The sequence below is a fragment of the Chenopodium album genome, chromosome 2 (assembly GCF_948465745.1).
Source record: "Chenopodium album chromosome 2, dcCheAlbu1.1, whole genome shotgun sequence".
Lineage (NCBI taxonomy): Eukaryota > Viridiplantae > Streptophyta > Magnoliopsida > Caryophyllales > Amaranthaceae > Chenopodium > Chenopodium album.
This window is the reverse complement of record NC_137835.1, coordinates 3,398,372-3,423,669: the sequence shown is the minus strand read 5'-3', so window position 1 is coordinate 3,423,669 and position 25,298 is coordinate 3,398,372. Positions and strand designations below refer to the sequence as shown.

Sequence of the window (25,298 nt, the reverse complement as noted above, 5' to 3'; positions counted from 1 at the left end):
TGGAGCAATTTGGAGAGGAGAAAATATGGTTTATGAGGTTGGTAGTACCTCCTACTCCAATGCTCCGGAAAAAAATCACTCGTCTTTTCACATAGATACCGGTATAAACATCTCGTTCTTAATATTATAAGTTCTTGAATTATATATGTATATACGTTTTTTTTTATGGTTTTATTTTATATCAACCCTGTTAAAGGAGTAACTCAACCAAAAGTTTAAGCTGATAGTTAAAACTCAGGAATATATCTTATACTCAATCAGACTCATTGTTTTTTTATAGGTTATGTTTGATTTTAGTGGTCAAAATATGAACAAACTCCCCTGTTTCTGAACAAATGCATCGCTTTAGCTTTTATTTTATTAGCTTGAAGCTTGACTATATATTTAATTTTCAGAGAAAGAAGATATCAACGACAATCCAATAGAAGAAGTGAGGCTAACAGTTTCCACAACAGACGATCCAACACTTCCTGCACTAACATTTCGAACATGGGTATTAGGCCTAGTGTCCTGCATCCTGCTGGCCTTTGTAAACAAATTTTTCGGGTTTCGACAAAACCCGTTGTCTGTATCATCAGTAGCAGCCCAAATTGCTGTTACACCAATAGGAAGGCTAATGGCTGCCACATTACCTACAACACCTATCTTTATACCCTTGACAAAATGGTCCTTCTCTTTGAATCCTGGACCTTTTAATTTGAAGGAGCATGTTTTGATCACCATTTTTGCTAGTTGTGGTGCTGGTGGTGTTTACGCTACTCGTATTATCGCCATTGTCAAGGCTTTTTATCATAGAGAGATGAGTCCTTTTGCTGCCATTTTGCTCGCTCTTACCACTCAGGTATATATGTACATACATATTCCAGTTTGTGCTTGATTTGGGTCTTTTCGTGTAAATTATTTACATGTTTAGGACTATGTTCATATTAAGAGTAATATGATCTTAGAATATGTACTAATGTACACTCCTCCTTAGGTAGCCAATCAACAGATCAGTCTAATGGTCATAAAATCGCGTTAATGTTGATTATTGAACATGATTTACGACTTTTTCTATGGAGTTTTATGTATATAAATAATGTAATTGAGTTTATCTAACATTGTTGGTTTATAATGGTTGATATTATGTAGTTGCTTGGGTATGGATGGGCTGGTCTATTCAGAAAATACCTAGTCGACTCCCCGTATATGTGGTGGCCATCAAATCTAGTCCAAGTCTCTTTGTTCAGGTTCATATGCTAATTCTATAACATAACATAAACACCTTAATTGCTAGCTAATTGTGTATGTATGTAATTATCTTATTTAATTAACAGGACCTTACACGAAAACGACATAAGGACAAAGGGAGGACTAACTAGACTACAATTCTTTCTCATGGTTATAGCAACAAGCTTTGCCTATTATGTTGTCCCTGGCTACCTCTTCCCTTCGATTGGGTGTCTTTCGATCCTCTGTTGGTTATGGAAGAGGAATATATTTATGCAACAAATGGGTTCAGGACTTCATGGACTTGGGATAGGAGCTTTTTCTTTTGATTGGAATGCTGTCATAAGCTTCTTAGGAAGTCCCTTATCCACCCCAAGTCATGCCATCATAAATACTATGGCCGGGTTTTTCTTAGTCGCGTATCTGGTTGTTCCTGCTGCTTATTATTCGAATGCATATGAGGCTAAGAGGTTTCCATTCATCTCCTCGAGTACTTTTGATCATACTGGCCATATGTACAATGTGTCTCGAGTCATGGATAAGAATACATTCAGCTTGGATATTAAGTCTTACAATAGTTATGGCAAGCTCTACCTTAGTATCTTTTTCGCCCTTACCTATGGACTCAGCTTTGCTACACTTTCTGCTACGATCTCACATGTCGCTCTTTTCCATGGAAAGTGAGTCATTTTTGCTGATTTTTGTGATTTTCTAGTGTTCTTTTCATGTATGCAATTAGTGATTGGGATGATTAATGTTTAAACCGACTTTATGTTGTTGAAAAACACGCGTGCAGGTCAATATGGCGCTTGTGGAGCCAAACAGCATCAGGGAAAAGTGGTGAATTTTCTGATGTACATTCCAGAATAATGAAAAGAAACTATGCACAAGTACCTCAGTGGTGGTTTCACATACTATTAGCCGTTACATTCGCCTTGTCGTTGCTTGCTTGTGAAGGCTTCTCTAAGCAGCTCCAACTCCCGTGGTGGGGGTTGATAATGGCTTGTGGAATTGCTGCATTTTTCACCTTACCAATTGGCATCATAACTGCTACAACAAACATAGTATAAATCTGACAGCGCCCTGCTTTTACAAATAATTTTTTTTTTAGTGAATTTTCAGTGAAGTGTGAGTTTATAAAAGCTTGTCTAATTGTTGTTATTTTGCTTCTTGTTTGTTTAGACACCTGGTCTTAATGTGATAACTGAGCTGATCATCGGATACATTTATCCGGGGCGGCCCCTTGCCAATGTAGCATTCAAGACATATGGTTATATTAGCATGACACAAGCACTTTGGCTCCTTCAAGACTTTAAATTAGGACACTACATGAAGATCCCTCCTAGATCCATGTTCATTGTCCAGGTATGCATTAGACCGAATTCAATTACGGATTTACAATGTATGTAGTTCTGATACTGTGAAGTTCAGATCATATCCTGTTTTCCTGGTTTAACACTTACAAATTTTAGGCCTAATTTTGACAAATTTTTGCATAAAAATGTATCAGCTAGTCGGAACTGTGGTAGCATCTTTAGTCTACTTTGGGACAACATGGTGGCTCCTTTCAACAGTCGAGAACATTTGTAATGTAACATTGCTTCCTGACGGGAGTCCTTGGACATGTCCAGACGAAGAGGTTTTCTACAATGCATCGATCATATGGGGAGTCATTGGACCAGCCAAAATGTTCACAAATCGCGGTAACTACCCACAGTTGAACTGGTTCTTCCTCATTGGATTTCTTTTGCCTGTTCCAGGATGGTTTCTATCGCGCAAGTACCCTCACTTTAAATTCTTTAAGCTCATCAACATACCTGTCATCGTATCTGCAACGATGATGATGCCTCCTGCTCGGTCTATCAATTACTTGACATGGGGAGTTGTAGGAATCTTCTTCAACTACTATGTTTACAAAGCATACAAAGGATGGTGGGCGAGGTACAACTATATATTGTCTGCTGGTTTAGAAGCAGGCATTGCTTTCATGGGAATACTGCTTTACTTCTGTTTGCAAACCAAGGATATATTTGGTGTTCAATGGTGGGGTTTAGAACAAGACGATTACTGCCCGCTTGCTAAGTGTCCTACAGCCCCTGGTGTTCGAGTTGAGGGATGTCCTGTTCTAGGATAGAATGATTTTAGGTGATAATGAAAGTGGCAGTACTATCTGAAGAAAATGTCAAGTGTACATCTATGTTAGATGATCAAGATTCTCTCTAGTATCTAGACGGACTAGTTAATACAATACTTAACACGTTTTTGAAATTTTCTGTCACTCATTCGAGTAATTGGATTGTTGCTTCTTGTGTATATAATGGACTAGACAGGTGAAACTATTTTTGTAGCGCTAATTCGTAAACAATTATCAATATCATTGATATATCAAGAAGAATGCCTTGCAAATTTTGCAATAGTTGAGTGCTTAAATGTGATAGCAACAAGGGTAGGAAAATAAACATGTTTTCTACCGTAACCCAAAGGGAAGTAGAAAGTTGTTGGTCACAAATTGTTGTAATTCAAGGAAATAATTTGTGCAAATAAACTGTCAGAAAGATTTATAGCTTATCTTAGAGTTTAGATAAACCATTAATGTTGGAAACCTCATTGTGCTAAATCATTCTTTCTGTAACTGTTGCTAATTATTCCCAAATGCAATATTATACCAGTAACAGTTAGTTGAAGTTTGCAGGAACAAATAAGTAGATACCCCAGTACTTCTTTCAGTCTTAAATTTATTGTTGAAATGATCAAGTTTGTATACATTTAATACAAAGCAAGTCATGAGAGGTTGCTTGCCAACTGAATGCAGTCATGGCATACATAGGCATATCAACAGAAGATCTTGTGATTATGTTGGAGAAGATTCAGAGTTGACAGCTTTTCTGCTTTAGTACTTCAAATGGATTAAAGCAAAACCAACTACTTGCCAAGTCCATAGAAATGATTTTTTTTTTTTTTTTTTTTGAGGGGACATAGGAATGAATTTACTATCTTGATTCTTTATTCATATTACTGTTTTATGTGCTGAAATATTTCTTTGATGGGTTAGCCAATAAATTAAAAATGAAGTAAGAGTTTTGAACATTCTTAAGTTTTTGTTAAAACTGATTGAAGCAACCTCACTCAAAGTTGAGTCAAAAATTGAATGCAAAAATATTTACTATGACCTACATATACATAACGAAACACCTAACGTGGATATACATGGTAAATTGATAAGTCACACCAATTAATTTGCTCTTTATATGAAGTATGAGTTATTTATTGGGGTCTTACTTCTCCCCAGCTCGGCAGACCCTTTTAATGTTACAAGTCCAATATGAAGAATGTGAAAAAGATGAGATAGTTTAGTGGATTAATAATAGACTTAGAGACCATACTCCAATTATTGGCTTGATTACCAAATTCAATAGGACAAATGGACAATGGCAAGCCTTTCTGTACCATGACTTGGACATAAATACAATGCAACTTGATAATTTAAAAATAGAAATTAAAAAAAAGTTATAATTAAGGTGCTATTCTTCATATTTATGTCCTATGATTATATACAAAATTAGCACGGCTAGATCCAACGGTAGGCGTTACTGCAGTAGGAATACATTGTCCCTAGTCTAATAGACTAATACTCCATAGTGATAACTATTGTTATCTCACAAAATGATACTACGCAAGTCACAATTTTAACGTTAGAGCTTTCCTCCCGATTTTAAGAAATTTTGGGATCGATTCTAACCCCCCTCCCGGCCCTGATGACTCTTTAAACACCAATAAAAACAACTTTGACGTTGTAGAATCAATGCTCATCAGAGGCAATTCGAAGTGAAAATTTTGTTATCCTTTCCTTCCACTTTCAAGAGGTCTTGCTCCTGTACCCGGATTAGGTTGACTTTTGAAAACCTTAAATTCGATACCTATGAAAAAAAATCAAAATAAATACGAGTAAAATAGAACATCACCTTAATGACACACCAATACGGAGTAATATTGGTTTAACCTTTGTGTATACGGATTAAAAAGGGAGAAGAGTGTAGAATACATATTGGGGCCCTCTCTAATTCATTCATTTCATGTTTAATACATTTGTTTGAAAATTCGTCCTTCTTGTTCTTGTCCCAAAAAAAAAAAAAAAAAAAAAAACTTGTTTTTCCCTTCTCTATCAGTCAATTACAGCAGCTGGTCATCTGGAAACATCATACACTGTTTGTTTAAAGCTGATAACTTGTGGGTTTCTTCTTCATTTCATCATTTTATCCATTTCCCAACTGTTTGAACAACCTCTAATATGAAACAAAAACTGTAACAATTTCAACAAAGATTTCATCTTCTTCAAGATTTCCAAGCAAGAAATCATGAAATCTTCAGCAGTCATTCTCTGCATAATCTTGGTCTTTGTTCCTTTGTCTCAATCTCTTCCCTTTATTGTACTCCATGGTACGCCTCTATCTTTTTCTCTCTCTGTCTAAGTTTATATAATGTTATGATTTTCATAGGTATATGCAATTTTCTAAACATTGTTGGTTATAATTGTTAATTTTGACTTTAATTATCAATTGTTTGATTACCCTTTTGCTTGAATATTGTTTTTTTTGTTGTGATTATGCAAGCTGAGGTGAGGAATTGAGTTTTTAATGTCTTGTTTTAGGTTTTGGCTGTACTGTTGATTAGAAAGAATATGCAAGATTAGTTCAGGGGTTGATGTCAAAATTTAGGTTTTTGGTTGCAACATACTGTATATTATTAAGGGTATGAGTGAATTGTGATTAGGGAGAGGGAGGGGGCAAATTTATGTTACATGTGTCTAGTTGAATGATAATACTGGGTGATTGGTTAGGTTTTGGAGGATTGTTAGTTCCGCCCTGTCGTGGCGGAGCAATCGGCTTGGTGGACTATTATGCAAATTGAGAACTGAAGTCAATGACCAGATTAATCAACTGATGGTGTGTGGGACTTACCGAAATACGGAGTAGAAAATTCATATGGGATGAATGCCTATGGAATGTATTGTTTTGATTAATAATTAGATGGTACGGAGTATTCCGTTGTGAAGGTTTTTAGTTGGAATATTGACATTGTTGTCAGTAAGTAGCCAATGTAGGGGATGATACTTTTTTTTCTGGAATGGAAGAGATGGGTGTCAGTGCTTCAATTGGATTTTATTGCTTTGATAGGTGTGTGATTGAAAGTTTATCTGCATATGATTTGCTTCTTGGTAAAGAAGAACTTGTAGAAAAAGGGAAAAGAGGTCTGTAAGATACATTCTGTCCTATTTGGTCAATGTATAATGTGTGAAGGTTACAATGCAGAATATCCCTAAATGTTTGATGAGTATTGAATTTATCCGTATTCAACATGTGTAGAGTAGTCATGGACCCGGTGGGTGGGGGTTGTGGGAGCAGAGATTTATGTTTAAGGGGAAATGTAATATTTCTCATCCAATACTCCAATAGACCCATATTATGGAGCCTTTCATACTTGGGGCACCCATTTCAGTTTCTTCAGAAATTTGGTATTAATTTTGAAAGTACATGGGGACCTTACATAGTAACTGAAGCTTGGGATTTTACATGGTCCTTTAATTGCCTTTAATATGTGTTCATCTCTCTATTGTAAGGAGTTAAGAGTCATGTAATTCTTGTAGTTTATGCTGTTTCATTCTCTTGTCCTCGTTGGTTGCAAAACATGAAATTACCAACAACTGAAGCTTGAAAGTATCTGGAAGGGATAATTTTAGAGGATATATGGATATCTTCAGCTCTCATACTTTCTATTACATCAAAATGTTTAGTAACGAGACATACATGATTATCACTTCAATTAATAAGCCATCATTTATGTATTGGATCGGAAGTCAAAACTATTTGTCTCCCTTAACTTAATACAAAATTTTATACTTTCGCAATAGCAGATTTTTAGTTTTAAAAAACACAGTGACTTCTCTGTTGACGTTGGACATGCAAATTACAAGCATTATAAAATTATAATCATATTTGGGTTATGGATAACTGTTTTGAAAGGAATTATTTTTAAGGTTTCCACATTTTACAGCATGCAATGTTGCAAGATTGATTTTACCTTTCGAGGTTTGTCTATAAAGCAATTGCAACTATGTGTGTACTATGAAACACTCATGTTTTGATCCATAAGCTTTCACTCTATAGTTCACCCTAGTTTACCAATTGGGAAGAATGTCCAATAAAAAAATGATTTTTAAAGAATCCAACAACTCAAGATTTCTACTATTGTGTTAAACTAACAAAAAACCGTACAGATCCCTGTGCACCTGAATACAAAGTAATGACTAATATATTAATGTCTCAGAAAAGCTGACTTTATCATTAGAGCTTACAGTATCTGTTTTTTTTTTAGATTCATTATGGTATTGTGGTATAAATTTCATGTTCCAGTTGCTTGCTCAGTTTAGATGATGTATCTTGTAGGAATTGGGGATCAATGCAAAAATCGTGGAATGAAGCAGTTTACTAAGCTCTTGAGTGAGTGGTCAGAATCAGAAGGATATTGTATGTATGTCCTCTCCCTTTCTCTGCTTATTTTGTGTTCTGAACTTTGGCCTGTTTGACTACTTGCCATTTTACTCATGTTTGTTTTCTGGCATGTTAAATTATGCGTGTTCCTCTATCTGGTACCAAATTGCGATGAATTTTTTCACGTTAAGGATTTTGGAAGGTTTGCAACAGATGAGATTGTTTTTTTGGAAACTTAAACCATTTTTTGATTTCATACTGGAACAATGTTATTTTTTTGTTAATTAGTTGATATGTGATGTACACCTGTCAAATTTACTTGGAAATTCTGAATTTGATCCCTGGATAGCTGTATTTCCCAACTCTGATTGTATATAGGCAAAAGTCTGAGAACTCTTGTAAGATATTACTCCAGTAAACGGGCTCAGTTGATAAGCTCTATGTGTGGAGTGTGGACATACCTCTTACAATAAAACATGCATTTAGTGATTCATTAGCTCAGTGTATGGATCTGAGGGAGTCAAAGGAATATTGTGACTGTGTCTTCCTTTAATCTATGCTTAGATTCTCTTCAAGTCCTTAAATTTTTACCTGAAATTGGTGTCATTGTCATATTGTGGTCTCGAGCTCAATCACACTTGTAATGTATAGTAAAGGTCCAGCCAATACATATGGTTTTTTCATGGCTATTTCCTCTGTCGACCTCTCTTTTTGTCAGTCAGTCAGTCTATTTGAAGTGATGACACACGCACTGCATTCCTCATTTTTTTCAACTAGTTGATGTGTGTACTGATCCAACCCTATTCTTGTCTTTTGCTCAGAGAAATTGGTAATGGATCCTGGTTTTCCTGGTTTAATCCTCTTGAGGATCAGGTACAGTGAAATTGAGGCTGAGAAGCTTTTAAACTATATTTTTCTTTGACTCAATCTTAATCTAATTTAGATCTGTTTTTGCCTTGCAGACTCAAATTGTTTGTGACAAGGTGAGAAAGCTGTTGGTACTTGGCAGTAACATGTGCAGGTTTGAAATTTGACTCTCTGACTAACTTGTTATTGATCAATAGGTGAAGAAAATGAAAGAATTGAGTAATGGTTACAACATAGTTGGTCTGTCCCAGGTAATTTCATTTACTCTGCTGCCACTCTTGTACTGATTTGCTAAGTTGCTGAGTTATTGAATTATTATGTGTTATGTCTTATTGTTCCCAAGAAGAATTTAAGATACTGTATTCTGTTCTAGTTTTATCTAAAAGGGAATACTACGCAAAATTGATATATCTATGATATTTTTCTAGTGTAACAGTGTTGAACATCAGTTTTCAGTTATTTCTTTCTGAGACACTTGTACTCTTTGTTGTAGGGCAACTTGATTGGGCGAGGTGTTGTGGAATTTTGTGAAGGAGGGCCTCCGGTAAGAATTAGGATTAGAAAAGAATATATGAAGATATTTTTATTTTGGTTTATTACTTACCTAGCACATCTTGCATCAGAAGTTTCTGTTCATCTTCATGCAACCATGGTGCCTATGCTTGTCATGTACTTCCTCATTTATGATTTTGCCCCTGAATATAATACTAAATATTCCAAGTTGATGCTTGAAACAGGTTAGGAACTTTGTCTCATTGGGGGGGCCTCATGCTGGCATTGCTTCTGTTCCTCTTTGTGGTGTAAGTTTATTTGTCTCTTCTTTTATCCTAGTCATGATCACCTCAAATTGGATTGCATCGGTGAAGACTGCTTGCTTGTTTATTACTGTATGAGTTGTCTAATCTGTATTATGCCCTTACTAAAGTAAATGCATTTGTTTGCAGGCTGGTTTTTTCTGCGAGCTTGCAGATGTGCTTATCAAATCTGAGATTTACTCAGATTACGTTCAGGTCACAACTGTTATTTAATTGCATTAACATGTTATTTCTGTTCAGAGTTATGTATTTTCTTTGGTGCTTCTAATTACAGTCTTCTTAAACTGGAAAATCTTGTGAATTTTCAGGCCCATTTGGCTCCCAGTGGTTATCTTAAAATCCCAAATGTAAGTGTAGTTCTACTATCTATCTCTTCAGTTGTATCTTACTTCTTTCGGTTGATTTGACCCAGTGGAATTTCTAGTGGAACCTTGTGAATCATGCCCATAATGTTCACTTCTTGCTGCCAATTTATGCATCATCTAATCTGTGTTTTCTTCTGTTTTTTCAGAATATGGATGGGTACTTAGAAAAGTGTAGGTTTCTCCCAAAACTTAACAATGAAATTCCAGAGGAGAGAAACTCAACTTACAAGGAACGTTTCAGCAGCTTAAAAAATTTGGTGCTGATTATGGTACATTAGAATACTTTGAAATTTCTTAATATTTTGCTGATTTTTATTTTGGTTGAAGTGTTTTACGTGCAGCAATTTACTTACATTTTTGCCATTACAGTTTGAACATGACACGGTTTTGGTACCTAAAGAAACCTCTTGGTTTGGATACTATCCAGATGGCGCTTTTAGCCCTTTGCTAGCACCTCAGGAGGTATGTTTCTCTTTGACACAGTTAGTCATCTAGCTCAAATAAGCAAGCATAGAAGCATCAATATTTGCCTTTTATATATTGGAAATCTGACTCTCAATTGACTTCATTGATAGTGTAATCTTTGTTTCTTTATTCTAATGTTTCATCCTTTAAAAATAGTTTTATTGGACTCCTAAGGTCTTGTAGGTCTTGACAATTTTTTTGTCATGTAACATGAAATTTATTTAATTACAAATCTGTGAAGGCGTCTTGCCAAGAAAATGTAGTGATATTACTTCCACTTAATAAATCTGTATTTTAAAAATTAATGGTCAATGAAATTTGTTTCTGGCTAGGTTCCTTACAGTGGTGGAAGATATATGTTGTATATATTGGCATGTATGTAAACCTTGTGCTTGCCTGGCATAGACATGATAATTATTAAGGAGAGCTCGAAATTGCATCACTGAGCTAACTACAATAATGACCATTGACTGCCACCAATACTAAGTGTTATCTTTGGGAGAAAGCTGCATGCCCTTTACCTATTCATGAATTGATGTATGATGGTTTATTACCAAGTCACCAATGTTACGTGTTCAACTCTTTATATGCCCTGCAGTCTCTTTCAATAAATTTTGTGATGGAAATCTTAACAACTCCTGGACTGGAGTTTCCACCAGCTGTTCTTCAGCCTATGTTATCTTACATATCATATTGTTGCATGTAATTGTACATCAGTAGTTTGACGTTCCTCTACCTTTTTGTGTGTATGTTGCAGACAAAGCTGTACACTGAAGATTGGATTGGTTTAAAAACCCTTGATGTTGCTGGTAGAGTTAAGTTTGTTAGTGTGGCTGGGAATCATCTTGGAATCTCACATGAAGATATGAAAAAACACATTGTTCCCTACTTGAAGAGTCAAGATGAGAAGTACAGTTATAAGTTCAAGATTGCGCGTGGATTGCTTACAAGAAGGCTGAAAACTCAAATTCATGAGAGTTGATGATGGAAGTATTTATCCATATACAGCTGTGGCCGTTGTTAATCACTGATTTCTGTAATTTGCTAGTGGGGATTTTGCAGGATCAGTGAATTCATGTGATTATTATAGACCACGGTCCTTGAATCAATATGTACAACTCAATTCCTTTACAATTGGATTGCAATATTCTGTGTATAAACTATTGAAACTATACATATCGTTTTTTTTTTACACAACCTTCTATGTTTTTTTGTTTTTTTGTTTTTTTTTTTTTTTTAGTATTGCTATTTGTATTTTGATATACATAAGACAACTCTGGTTCTTGTGAACAATGAATGATGATCGCTGGGTTAAAGTGCCAAAACTTACATGTTCACATCTGTTAATGTATGCCAGGATGTTTCATATTTTTAGGGGGGTTGTTTTCTTATTTTGTCAAGGGAAGATCTATAGACTACCCAAGGTCATCCCCATTCTTGAGTTGTGGCCGAGTTGCAAATCATGAAGGCTGGTCACGATACTTGGTTGGATCAGTTGGCCATAAGGGCGGTTTTAAATATTGGTAAATAAGTATGGCTGCACCACAAGATTTCAGATATTCAAGTTGAAAACCATAATGGACAGGTAAGGAATTTCAAAGCTTGAGCAACAGAAAAAATTCCAGTTCAAGCTCCTATGGAGGTGAAGGTATCTCTTGTCTGTTGCTTCGTGAACTGCATATAATAAATAGATGGTTCTAATATAAGTGAAGTGAAAGATATGTGTCTTTACCTATTAAAAGAGTGAAGTTTTTACTGCTTGGATCTCCTGCTGTGGTTCATTCATTTCACAAACCCACATGCATGTACAGAAAATATATTCAACTTTTGATCTGAACAAATTGACTCTAGGTACATCACATCAAACCATAAACAGGACATGTATTTCCTAATGTTGTTGTGCTTAAATCAGTAAATGCAAGGGACTCAAAACAACTGAAATTAACTGCAATTTTTTGATACAGAATGTAACTGCAGAACCAGGAATTACAGAAATGTACAGCAGTTTGCATCATGATCTATAGAGCACAAGCATGAAAGAATTTTAGAAACGAAAAACCTGCACTTGTTTCAGCTGTCACACAGTTGGAGCATAACAAAGTTATTTACACGAATTAGATACTGAATTCAGGGGTGCACCGTGCAATTAGATCCCCATATTTGTCAAGACCTTGTCATATTACTATTCCTGGCACCTCCAAAAAAGCAAATATATGAAGAAATAAAAAACAGAAGTAATATGAATAAGATAATAGCTTGAAATTTGTACTTCTTTCATGCAAACTTTTAAGTTAAAGCTAATGTCTTAAGCAAAATAAATTACAAATAAGGAAATGAAAGTCGCTACTAATCCTGACTAGCCTTAATATCTTTGAAGCAACTTATGATATCATCATCGAGAACTTCAGAAAAGACATCCCTCTCAACATAAGTGGTCAAGGAATCATATAACTGTTGGCTACCTACACTATTCAGCAGCTTAAACTTTACATGGTTCATACCAGAAATTGTTCTCTCGATGCTTGGAGTTGCCACAGGGAGAATCAACATTAACTTCACAAGCAAATAGACAGCCCAGTACACATCGTGCTTCCTTGTTTCCACAAGCTTCACTGAAAGCTCCCCAATGTCCTTCAAATTCCTGAATCTATTATCACTCCTCATGTCAGTGATGAAGTTTTGAAGTTGATACTCAAGGCCCATCAAATCAACAGAGGAAAATTCACTGGGGTAAAACTTGGCGAGTTTGATCAAATTTTGCTTGTCAAAAGAAGAAAAGCAATCAGCTGGGTTCAAGCAAGCCATACAAGAAAGCAATTCCATACTCGTCTCATCGAACAAATTGTTAAGCTCTTGAATGCTTTTGTCAATAACACTAAAATAAATATTTCCTCAAAAATAATCAAGATTTGTATCCGGTTTTGGTTTGACAAAACGCTTTAATCTTCCAGATGGATCATAATCAGCAGTCATATCAGGAACTTCAATGTCATTTTTTAAACAAAATGAGGAGACTTCATTCAAGAGTTTTTCCCATCCAATATCTGATCTCACTTTTTGAAATTGCTCCTTAACCACAGAAACAAGGATAATGATATTAGCAATACCACAATCCCTACTTTGCAAAGCACGATGTAGCACATCCGTGTACCCTAATATGTTCATCATCAAGTGCGCCACAAAAACAAATTCAAATGATAAAAATGAGTTCAATAGCCTTTCAGCTTTCACTCGGTATTCTACTTTTGAGACCTCAGCAATCAGGTCAAGGACATCCAGGATTGTAGGAAACATGGTAACAACATGCAATAGGGTTTTAAAGTGATCATATTCCCAGCTGTCATAAGGTCTCTGTAAGCCAAACTCTTGAATCACATCTTTTCTATTCTCAAGCTCACAAGATCTCAGCGCCTCTAGAACTTTTTGAGCCTGAGCTTCTTGAAGCATTTCTACTCGTGTACAAGATTCTCTAATCAGGCTCATCAAATCAGCAAGTCTCATAAATAGTGCAATACAATCGGCACACTTTCCAGCAGCATTTACAAGTGTCAAATGAATATGGTGAGAAAAACAATGAAAATGGTATGCAGATTGAGAATCTTTCATTATCAAAGTCTTAAGGCCATTAATATCACTATTCAAGTTACCAGCCAAATTATTAGCCCCGTTGTAGCTCTGCCCACGAATCTTACATGGACTCAGTGAATGCTCCTTGAGCAAAGAATCAATGGCAGCCTTACATGACTCAGGAGCAAAACCATCAACCCACACAACTCCAAGAAACCGTTCTATTACCATACCCTTTTTATCAACATAACGCAAATAGAGAGACAAATGATACTCATGGAATTTATCATGAGACCCATCTGCTAATATTCCAAAGTAGTCATCATCGAGGTCTTGAACAATAAGCTTAGTTGTTGCTTTGGCACAAGCAGTGATGAGATTTTTCTGAACTTCATGGTTTGTAATCTGATAATGTTCCAAAGCATTTTCTGAAACAGCCTTTTGATAATCTTCATTGAACGAACCTAACAACTTGATAAGTTCAATAAAATTCCCTTCGTTATTAAAATCCCACTCCAAGCGCTCCTCCTGACCACAATAATCCAACCCTTGGCGCAGAAGAAACCTCAAACTTTTAAGAGACATGGCCAGGCAAGCATCATACTCAGTTTTAACATGTTGACCCCTTTCAACAACAAGCTGATCCCTTTGAACAAGTTGGCCATTCTCGGCTAATGGTAATTTATCAGCATTCGAATTGCCTGATTCCATTCCGGTTCCTTGACTATTTTGCGAAGAAGAAAACGACTCTCCATCACCATCACCATCTCCATCTCCATCTCTATCACTGTCTTGGGTTGCATTTGGTAAAGCAGGAGTCACCTCCAATCAATCAATCAATCAATCAATCAAAGCCTTAATCCCAAAAGTGGGGTCGGCTAACATGAACCAAATTTGATTATTCCGTGTAGTCATCAACATAAATCTTTCTCCTCCATCCCTTACGATCCAAAACTTCATCCTCACGTAAATCCATGCACTTCATATCCTTCCTCACTCCTTCCAACCAAGTCATCTTTGGTCTCCCTCTTCCTCGTTTAATCCCTCCATGGTCCCACTCTTCCACTCTTCGCACCGGTGCACCCTCGGGTCTCCGTCTTACATGTCCAAACCAACGCAGACGATTTTCCCTTAATTTATCTACAATGCCCGCCACACCTACTTTCTTGCGAATAACCTCATTTCTGATTCTATCTCTTAAAGTGTTTCCACACATCCACCTTAACATGCGCATTTCCGTAACCTCCATCTTTTTAATATGCTCTTTCTTAGAAGCCCAACATTCTGTACCATAGAGCAACACTGGTCTTATGGCAGTCCTGTAGAATTTTCCCTTCAACTTTAAGGGAATGCTGCGGTCGCATAACACTCCCGTGGCCGCTCTCCATTTAAGCCACCCTGACTTAATCCTGTGGGTCACGTCTTGATCAATGTCACCATTCTTCTGGATGATCGACCCTAGGTACTTAAAACATTCACTCATGGTCAAATCCTTTCCATCCAAACTCACCACTTCATTGCTTGTCCCCCTCTGAGTGCCAAAACGACATACCAAATATTCAGTCTTACTCCGACTTAGCTTAAACCCTCTAGATTCCAACCTTTGCCTCCATTGCTCCAACTTGACATTAACCCCATCCTTAGTCTCATCCACCAAAACGATATCATCTGCGAACAGCATACACCATGGAACCTCATCTTGAATTGGTCTAGTTAATTCATCTAGAACCGTTGCAAAAAGAAAAGGGCTTAATGCAGACCCTTGATGCAATCCGATTGTAATAGGGAAATCTTTTGTCAACCCTCCGCATGTCCTCACATTTGTTGACACATCCCGATACATATCCTTAACTAGGTCTACATACCTTCGTGGGATACCTTTCTTCAACATTGCCCACCAAAGTATCTCTCTTGGCACCTTGTCATATGCCTTCTCTAAATCAATAAAGACCATATGAAGATCTTTCTTCTTTACCCTATAAAACTCCATCATTTGTCTTATCAAATGGATTGCCTCCATAGTAGATCTCCCAGGCATAAAACCAAATTGGTTATCTGAAATGCTTGTGCATGCCCTCAACCTTTGTTCAATCACCCTTTCCCACAACTTCATAGTATGGCTCATAAGCTTAATTCCTCGATAGTTAGAACAATCTTGAGCGTCTCCTTTGTTTTTATAAACCGGGACCAAGGTGCTCTTCCTCCAATCTTGTGGGATCTTTGTAGCCGTCCATATCTTGTTGAAAAGGTTTGTTAACCAATCAATACCAATCTTACCCAAACACCTCCACACCTCTATCGGTACCCCATCAGGGCCAACCGCCTTCTTAGGTTTCATCTTCCTCAGTGCAATCTCCACCTCTACTCTCCTAATCCTTCGCACATACTCCATGTTGATTTCTTCATCACTCATAGAGGTATCTCCTATCACAACTCCAATACTTCCATTAAATAATTCATCGAAGTACCCCTTCCACCTGTCCTTGATGCCCTCCTCTTGCACTAGGACCATTTGGTTCTTATCTTTGACACACTTCACCATGCCAATATCCTTCCTTGCCTCTTGTCTTCTCTTTGCCATCTTATAAATGATCCTTTCTCCCTCCTTGGAATCAAGCTTTTCATAAACCTCCTGATATGCCTTTTCTTTTGCTTGGCGAACAGCTGCCTTTGCCTTACTCTTAGCCTCCTTATACGCTGCAAAGGTTTCATCACTCCTACATTTTCCTAAGGCTTGATAGCATTCCCTTTTTTGCTTAATTACTGCTTTCACCTCTTCATTCCACCACGAAGTATCTCTCTGTACCGAAGTTCTTCCCCTTACTTCCCCTAAGACCTCTTTGGCCACTCTTAGGAAACAGTTCTTCATTCGTAACCAAGTCATGTCCGGATCCACCTCTCCATCCCAATCCGCTTCTTCAATTACCTTTTCTGTAAAAACCTTAGCTTTTGCATCCCTTAGGGTCCACCATCTTATCCTTGGTTCTTCTTGTCTAACTTTTTTCTTCGCCTTCTCTTTCAGACGAATAGTCATTACCAATAGCCGGTGTTGGGTGACCACACTCTCCCCTGGGATAACCTTACAGTTTATGCAACTTTGTCTATCTATGCTCCTTGTGAGCAGGAAGTCTATTTGAGTTGCATTTGCTCCATTCCGAAAAGTTATCAAGTGTGAATCCCTCTTCTTAAACCAAGTATTAGCCAAAATTAAATCATATGATTGGGCAAAATCCATAATAGCTTCACCACCGGCGTCCCTCTGCCCATACCCAAAGCCTCCATGGACACTCTCATAGCCATCTCGGCTCGCCCCAACGTGCCCATTTAGATCCCCTCCAATATATAACTTCTCTGAGTGGTGGACACCCTGCACCACCTCGTCTAGGTCCTCCCAAAATTGTCGTTTCTCTTCTGCATCTAAACCCACTTGGGGAGCATAAGCACTGATAACATTCACAATCTCCTTGCCACATAGCAACTTCAGCCTTATCAACCTATCGTTCTTCCGATAGACCTCGATCACCTCTTTTGCCAACCTCTCATCGAGAACCACACCAACTCCGTTCCTAGCTCCACCATTCCTTGTTCTGTGGCTCGTTTCTTGCCCAACATACCATACCTTATACCCCAAAACCAAGCCTCGAGCTCCTTCTCCTGTCCATCTTGTCTCTTGGAGGCACATGATGTTCACGCGTCGTCTTTTCATTACTTCTACCAATTCTGCTGATTTTCCCGTAAGAGACCCCACATTCCAAGAACCAATCCGCAAACTAAATTCTTTTCTCCCACGCTCCCTCCTGATCCCAACTCCAAGCCCTTGATTATTTGACACCACAATTGGGCAATATGGCGCGTCGCTTCTGGGCGACGACCTAGCAACCCTTACATACTTATCACTGCACCCGGGTCTGGGAAGTGCAGCGCGTCGCTCAGTAGGGAACGCCCCAATGGCACGCCCTTGCTCATTTGACACCACACTCGGGCAATGTGGCGCGTCGCTTCTGGGCGACGACCTAGCAACCCTTGCATACTTATCACTACACCCGGGTCTAGGAAGTGCAGCGCGTCGCTGAGTAGGGAACGCCCCCACGAAAATATCTGTTTGGCTCATGTCATGGGATGTGACGAAGTTTTATACTGGCTGTCACTGGCCTACCGTAACCCTCCTCCTTTATCCAGGCTTGGGACTGGCAGCGGGAAACCCACTGGCGGAGTTAAAGCAGGAGTCACCTCCATAGCTTTAAATTTCTTCTGAAACATAGACACTAAGGTAATTTCTGGCTTTGTTTTTCTTGATTCTGGAGTGTCATCCATCACATCCTAATAAAAAATTAAATTAAATTTAACATAAATTCAATAAGAACTACTGTCACAAACCCTATCATTCTCCAAATAGTGATTAATGCCAACCAGGCAACCAATTCCATAATTCCTTCACAAACCCTCTACTAACCACAATTTTCAACTAATTGGACTATATTACATACTTTATCCTATTTTATTTCAATTGCAACATATTTAAAGTTTCGGGTTTGCCAAAGCACAACTTTAATTATTAATATCTTTAATTTTTTAGGTTAAAGTTAAAAACTTTGACATTTTGAAAATATAAACGTATATATAAACACATCCGGCAAGATCCCATGTAACCATATACGAAGTATTTCACACCCAAAAATCACAAATGATGAAGTAATTTAAAATTAATGAATAAGTCCAAAGGGAACAAAGAAAAAAAAAAAACAATGGAGAAAGTCTAAATCATGCAATCTTTATTCAAAAATTGTAAAAGAAGCTGAAGTAATTTACTTTAGAAAATAATATCACTATATCAGTAATTAACAAGATATAAAGCATAAAACTTTAATTAGAAAATATAACAAAACAAAGTGCAATAGTAAACAAAATAGCATGGAAAATGACAGAATACGAAAGAATTGAAAATTCATGGAAATTGTGGGTATCACCTGACCTAATGGCTCGGGCGGCAGAAATGAAAGGGCAGAAGCTGCGAGCGAATGTGACTGTGAGTCTGTGAGTGTAGTTAAATTTTAGTATGAAGCTTTGGAACTCTTAAGTAGGGGCAGGAGTAGGACTCTCGGTAATGAAACTTTATTTTGTACTCCGTGTAATGTATTAATGTACCTGTACAATGTAATTTTGAAGGGTCAAAAGTTGATCGCACCGACTCGAACAAAATACGAGTTATATTTTAACATGTATGGACATAATAATTCAGTATGACTCTGATTTAAAATAGAATTGATCCGACTCAATCTATTTCACTGAATGGTCTAAATCCTACCCAGCTACTCAAATTGATACCTTATTTACCGAGTACTGGAGGCTTGTTCTGATTGACTGAACTAAACTTATTGGAGCTAAACTGAACTGAATATTTTATGAGAGAAAGAAATTAAGATAAGAACTGAACTGAATTTATTAGAGCTGAACTAAACTGAATTGAATTGAAAATAAGCCGAAAAGAACAGGCCCTAACTAGTTTGTTCGGGTGTCAGATGTGATGAGGGAAGGGGAGGGGAAGTCGATTGGTATGTCGAGTATAATGGTTACACTTAAAATTTTGACATCCCTTCCTACCTTTTAAAAAGTTTGAGATAACTATTATGAATAGTGTTTGGAAAGTTATACCCTCTAAAATGTTTATTTACTTATTTTCCCTCATTAAGGACCTGTTCACATTTACTTAATTTCATTTCAGTTCAGCTCCAATCAGCTCAGTTCAGTTCAGTTCAGTTCATCTCCAATCAGTTCAGTTCAGTTCATCTCTTAATTAATTTCCCTCTCTCATAAAATATATTCATTTCAGTTTAGTTCATTTCAGCTCCAATCAGTTCAGTTCAGTTCAGCTCCAAACAGTTCAGTTCAGTTTTGTTCAGCTCTGTTCAGTAAATGTGAACAAGCCCCAAATGTTAATTGTCTTTTTTCAACTCTTAAGAATCGTATGGATATTTATACCCTTAAAAATACTTCCTCTGTTTTCTTTTAGATGCAACACACACTTTTTCACGGTATTTAAGAAATGTGAGGTTCGCATGATATAATACACTTTAAAATGGGATGAGTGGTTGTTAGGAGTGTAATTTAGTGGGTCATGTGCTTTAAATAAGGAAAATAGTATAGTTTTTCCTTAAAGTAACTTTCCTTTTATAGTGTGTTGCAAGTATTGTGACATTTCCTTTTTAGGGAAGTGTTGCGAGTAAAAGAAAACGGAGGAAGTATGTGTTTACATATTTTTCTTCATTAATGTTTCTAACATAAGGCCAAATAATTGAAAAAGTTTTCTAAACAAGACTAATTTAAGAATGGCGCGCATATTAGCCACTCTAATTATATTTAAAGTTCCCTTTAATAACCATTTGTAATACATTAAAAAATATAGTTACATTTTTCTCACAAATTATAACCAAATATCACATTTAAACAATATTTATTTTAGAGAAGATAACAATGACAATTTTGCTAACAAGTGAGGAAAAGGATGCAAGTAGAGTAGAACAAACTATGCGTACTCCGTAAATTGTTATTTGTTTTTATGTACTGATGTATAACACACTATACTCATGAATTTGGACAGCTTGATAGATATAAATAAATAAAGAGGTAAATAAAAAAGAGCATGCAACTTGAATTCCATACCAAAAGTAACGAAAATGGTGCTTCGTTTACTATCTTTCATCTTGATCGTCACTTTGGTCGCTTACATCCCCACCTCAATCTCCCTTCCATTCATAGTCATCCATGGTACTATAACAGTTGTTTAAATTGTGTATCAACTAGAAAGTCAAAATCGAGCAATAAAAAAAATGGAGGGAGTGATGTAGTGTTACTTAATTTTATCATCTGGTTTTATATCCTTTACAATTTGTTTGTTATCTTAATAATTGGTTAGTTTAACTGCAACAATCCTAGAAGAATTTTTCCGACATTTTGGTTTCTTAAATGCCTGTTTCATATAGTTATTGAGTGTTTCATAATGTTTTTTAGTTTGATGTAGGCATTGGACAAAAGTGTACTAATCAGAAAATTGCTGAGTTCACTAAGCAGTTAAGTGAATGGTCAGCTGCTCAAGGATACTGCATGTATGCCTGTTCGCTTTCCTTCTTCATTTCATATGTATACACTTTTTCATCATACATAGCTTTGCTATTAAAGCACATTCAATCATGTTTGTATTGTTTTCTTTCATGCTTTTGTAAAAAAAAAATACCCATCAAGTTATCCGGGATCCCTTAGACTTCTGGATTATAATCACAAGCTCCCAACTCATTGCGTACATCAGTGCATATATCAAGATGCTAGTATTTGGTTTTCCCTCTTTGGTAAAGCAAGCAAGATGTGTAACCAAAAAGGGTTGTTCTGGAGTGGAAATCAGTGTCTCGAAAGATGATAAACTGATACCCTCCGGTTATGCACTTAACTTCTGTCAATAGCTTACTAGCCTCAGTAACTTCATAGATGTGGTTTGTGATTATTCTTTTCTTTTGTCATGCTCTTCAGAGAAGGCAATGGAGGATTAAGGTCTTGGCTTTTACCCTTACAGGATCAGGTGACAGTTGCTTGGAGCAAGGTGATCGACACAGCTTCAGAGTTACAATCTGTCATTCTGTCTGCTTAATTAGGGAATCAACATTTTTTGATAAAGTGTTTGATAACTGCATGTTTGCTGTTGAAACAACAGGTGAAGCAGATGAAAGAGCTTAATAAGGGTTTTCACATTGTCGGTCTTTCTCAGGTCATTACTCACCTTTGATGCTCATCCTTTTTCTCAATTGTACAAGAAACTGTTACCTTTGCATAAAGTTTCCAATGTCCCCAATCAGCTGTCCTTTACTAAGCTGCTGCATTGCAAACTTGCAGGGGAACTTAATTGCAAGAGGCATAATAGAATTTTGTGACGGAATTCCACCTGTAAGAAGAATTTCATTCCCTACTAATAGAACTTGTTGAAGGAATTATATTCTTAGCATACAACCGCCTCTCTTGGGTGATGATCATGTAATGCTGGTGTTTTGATGGAATCAAACAGGTAAGGAACTTCATTTCATTAGCAGGACCGCATGCAGGAATTGCTTCAGCTCCTTCATATCCTGTAAGCATCTTGCTTTTTTCAATTAGTTCTTACAGGTAAAAATCATTTTCACAAAGCATTCGGGGATTTTCTGATTTACATTGCAATCCAGTTTTTATCCTTCTTTCTTTTGTGAGCAACTTTGGAACAGAAAAGGTCAATAATGTACATGCTTCAGGGTTTTAGCAAACTGCAGTTCAAACAGATGATGACATGCTTGGTTCGATTCATCTGCAGTTTAGAGTCATGAACTCTGCAGCAGCAAAACTGATCAAATTTGGCATCTACAGAAATTTTATCCAAGCAAGCATCTTTCTTACCTCCTAAAAGATTATTACGATTCCATCCATGGATAACAACTTTATTCGCCGTTTACAGTTAATGTTATGCCAGTACCTATTCATTCAGCTTCTGACCAAGAAAAATAATCCTGTTGTTTCTTTGAAATGCAGAATCATTTGGCTGCCAGTGGTTATTTCAAAATTCCAAATGTAAGAAAATTTTCAACCAACACATGTTGTCTACTTTGATGCCAGAGTATGCAAAGCATCTAAAATTCAGTTTTCTTATCCTGCAGAATATTGCAGTATATCTGAATAAATCTAAATTTCTTCCAAAGCTTAACAACGAAATACCAAATGAAAGAAAGTTGACCTACAAGAAAAGATTTACAAGTTTAGAGAACTTGGTTCTTATTAAGGTGAGATTAAGCTAAAATTCTTATAAGCAGTAAATTTACACGATGTGTTATGATAAAAGGTGACACCCCTTTGTATGATCAAATAGTTTGACCGCGATAAAGCTCTAAATCCTAAGGAAACCTCGTGGTTTGGGTATTATCCTGATGGTTCTTTCTGCTCTGTGCTTCCTCCTCAACAGGTGAATTTGCTTCTGTCAGCCTTACTTTCTTCATTAACGAATTCTCCTTGTCTGGTACATACATGTGTTCTTTTTCTGAAATGAACTTTCTGTTTCAACAATTTGTAAGTTTAGGTAACACTAGATTGCTGATTGTGCAATCATTGATTTGCTTGGTGTTTCGGGAATGCAGACAAAGCTTTATGTCGATGATTGGATTGGTTTAAAAGCACTTGACGATGCAGGAAAGGTCAAGTATGTAAGTCTACCAGGAACTCATCTAGTAATGTCACAAGACGATATGAAGAAATACATTGTGCCCTACTTGAAAGACTCGAAGATTGTGCAACAAAATTACAGAAGTGGTACCTTATTAGAAACCCAAACAGATGATAATAGGTATTGTTCTAATGAACTGAGTGCAGTTATGCTTAAAAGAAAACAAACCCATGACATTTCTTAGAGTCGACTGCTTTGAACTTCTTCAAAAGATGGCATGGCATCATGGTACTGTGAACAAAAGGCTTTAATAGATGTTTCCTGTTCAGAGTTCATGTAATATTCATCCCATCAATAAACCAGCTTGTAAATTTTGGTGACATTTTGCATTAGTATGGTTTTTCATGAACTGTTCTCAGCCTCTTAACATACCATTGCTAGCAATCTAGCATAATAACTCACATCATGTTATTGTACATTGAATCAAGATGAAAGTAACATCTCATGCTTCTCTTTGAAGCATAAGTACGCGAGAAACCAGCCAAGGGCAACCTAACCAGCCTTCTCAAAGTAACCAGGACAGAAAATTAAATTTAAGGTATCAAAAAATTTGATGCAATTACCAGACAGTTATCTTAATACATACTTTTTTTTTTTCAAAAAAATACAAAAGTTAGGTAAGTCTTCTCTCAAGACTGTACCCTAACTTATCTTAATACATACATGAATCTCTACAGTAGCTTAGTAAGACAATGAGCCTTGAAGGCGTAGCTACCCTGCCCTAGCTATTGCACCTTCTGCTGGGTGGAAACTAGAGTTGTCAATTCGGGTAAACGAATCGGGTTTGGGTTGGGTAAGAGAGGGTCGGGTCAACTCGGGTCGAGTCAATTCAGATTAATTCCATAACCTATACGGATCGGGTTTGGGTTGGGTCATGCTTGAGTCAGGTCACGTCGGGCCATACTTTTTATTGGGTTTGGGTCGGGTTCAGGTCGGGTTACATTTGGGTCGGGTGAACAATAGGTCGGGTTTTACCGGGCTAAAACAGATTAGGGTAATTCTCGGGTTTGGTTCAAGTCAATAATTTGCGGGTTAGAATCAGGTCGGATCATTATCGGGTTTGAGTCGGGTTCAGTTCAGGTCAATAATTTGCGGATAATAATCAGGTCATTTTCAAGTCAGGTCATTCTCGGGTTCAAGTCGGGTTCGGTTCAAGTCAATAATTTGCGGGTTATAATCAGGTTGGGTCATTCTCGGAGTCAAGTCGGGTTATATTCAAGTCAATAATTTGCAAGTTACAATCAGGTCGGGTCATTTTCAAATCAGGTCATATTCGGGTTTAACTAATTATAAATAGATAATTATCATTCCTTCAAAAAAAAAATAGATAATTATCATTATTATCAAGCTAATTATTTCCTTTTACTATAATATATATGACAATATACTAGGGAACTATAATCTATAATTTAGAAAGACAATTATCTCCTTTGACCATACAATAAATATATAATATATTTAACTCTTAAATTTGAGGATGATACTCCTTTCTTTTACTGGCCTGGACCGACTTGGTCTCCCAAGACAAAATGCTTTGATCAACAATAATAAGGTGGTCTAAATTACATTTAAGATGATTTGAAATCGGGTCAAGAACAATTTGGGTTGAATTTAGGTCGGGTCAATAACAAGTCGTGTTAATTTCAAGTCGGGTAAGTAACAGATTGGTTTAATTTTTGGGTTGGGTAAGTAATAGGTATGGTAAAATTCGGGTCGGGTTAATAACAAGTCAGGTTGAATTTGGGACATGTCGTCAATAACAAGTCGGGTTGATTTCAGGTTAGGTTTGTAACAGGTTGGGTTAAGTTCGGGTCGGGTTAGGAACGGGTCGAGTTGAATTCAGGTCAGGTTAGTATCAAGTCGGGTTAAATTCGGGTTTTGACGGGTTAAAACAGATTTTGGTCAATTTCGGTTCAAGTCGAGTTTGGTGCAAGTTAATTAAATTGGACGTTGTAAATCGGTAAATCGATGCAATTTGTAAACCGGTAAATTGGTCGTTTAAAAGCAAATTGAATGGTACCACACACCCAATTGGACTTTCGGAGGGTATTAGGGACAACGATAAACATTTCGGCAATTTTAATTTCCGGGCGAAAAAAAGTCAAAAAAATCCAAAATTGAAGGCTAATATCCACGCTTTTTGAAAATTTTTGGAGGTTTCGGGGCCCGATGTCGAAAAGTCTTGAAATTCTAGGGGATACATATTTGGGTCATTTAATGCCGTTTGGAACCATATATGATCATTATTTGTTGTCATGAATGTTCGTGGTAGACTTGAGTTAACGAAATCGGT

At 36.9% G+C, this 25,298-nt stretch overlaps 5 protein-coding genes across 5 annotated transcripts; 3 read left to right on the top strand and 2 right to left on the bottom strand.

Moving 5' to 3' along the window:
* The first annotated feature begins 25 nt into the window (after positions 1 to 25).
* Positions 26 to 3,343, top strand: LOC145606305 (oligopeptide transporter 5-like). Its single transcript, XM_081662331.1, has 7 exons — positions 26 to 101; positions 396 to 841; positions 1,132 to 1,229; positions 1,317 to 1,889; positions 2,006 to 2,273; positions 2,392 to 2,574; positions 2,720 to 3,343. The coding sequence occupies exons 1-7, from the start codon at positions 26 to 28 to the stop codon at positions 3,341 to 3,343; spliced, it is 2,268 nt and encodes a 755-aa protein (XP_081518457.1).
* A 1,983-nt stretch (positions 3,344 to 5,326) lies between these two features.
* LOC145593122 (uncharacterized) lies at positions 5,327 to 11,406 on the top strand. Its single transcript, XM_081649633.1, has 12 exons — positions 5,327 to 5,646; positions 7,653 to 7,737; positions 8,519 to 8,570; positions 8,660 to 8,680; positions 8,762 to 8,815; positions 9,058 to 9,108; positions 9,302 to 9,364; positions 9,509 to 9,574; positions 9,688 to 9,726; positions 9,891 to 10,013; positions 10,114 to 10,206; positions 10,967 to 11,406. The coding sequence occupies exons 1-12, from the start codon at positions 5,565 to 5,567 to the stop codon at positions 11,189 to 11,191; spliced, it is 954 nt and encodes a 317-aa protein (XP_081505759.1). The 5' UTR covers positions 5,327 to 5,564; the 3' UTR covers positions 11,192 to 11,406.
* Positions 11,407 to 12,555: 1,149 nt separating this feature from the next.
* Positions 12,556 to 13,032, bottom strand: LOC145606300 (uncharacterized). The gene has a single exon (XM_081662318.1). It carries the CDS (start codon positions 13,030 to 13,032, stop codon positions 12,556 to 12,558), a length of 477 nt encoding a protein of 158 aa, XP_081518444.1.
* Positions 13,033 to 13,101: 69 nt separating this feature from the next.
* Positions 13,102 to 18,090, bottom strand: LOC145606291 (uncharacterized). Its single transcript, XM_081662311.1, has 2 exons — positions 17,983 to 18,090; positions 13,102 to 14,598 (listed from the first exon to the last, which is right to left on the bottom strand). The coding sequence occupies exons 1-2, from the start codon at positions 18,088 to 18,090 to the stop codon at positions 13,102 to 13,104; spliced, it is 1,605 nt and encodes a 534-aa protein (XP_081518437.1).
* A 2,360-nt stretch (positions 18,091 to 20,450) lies between these two features.
* On the top strand, positions 20,451 to 23,189 carry LOC145606282 (uncharacterized). The gene is made up of 11 exons (XM_081662308.1): positions 20,451 to 20,541; positions 20,795 to 20,879; positions 21,298 to 21,367; positions 21,479 to 21,532; positions 21,658 to 21,708; positions 21,827 to 21,889; positions 22,106 to 22,171; positions 22,321 to 22,359; positions 22,446 to 22,568; positions 22,655 to 22,747; positions 22,920 to 23,189. The coding sequence occupies exons 1-11, from the start codon at positions 20,451 to 20,453 to the stop codon at positions 23,187 to 23,189; spliced, it is 1,005 nt and encodes a 334-aa protein (XP_081518434.1).
* The last annotated feature ends 2,109 nt before the right edge of the window (positions 23,190 to 25,298 follow it).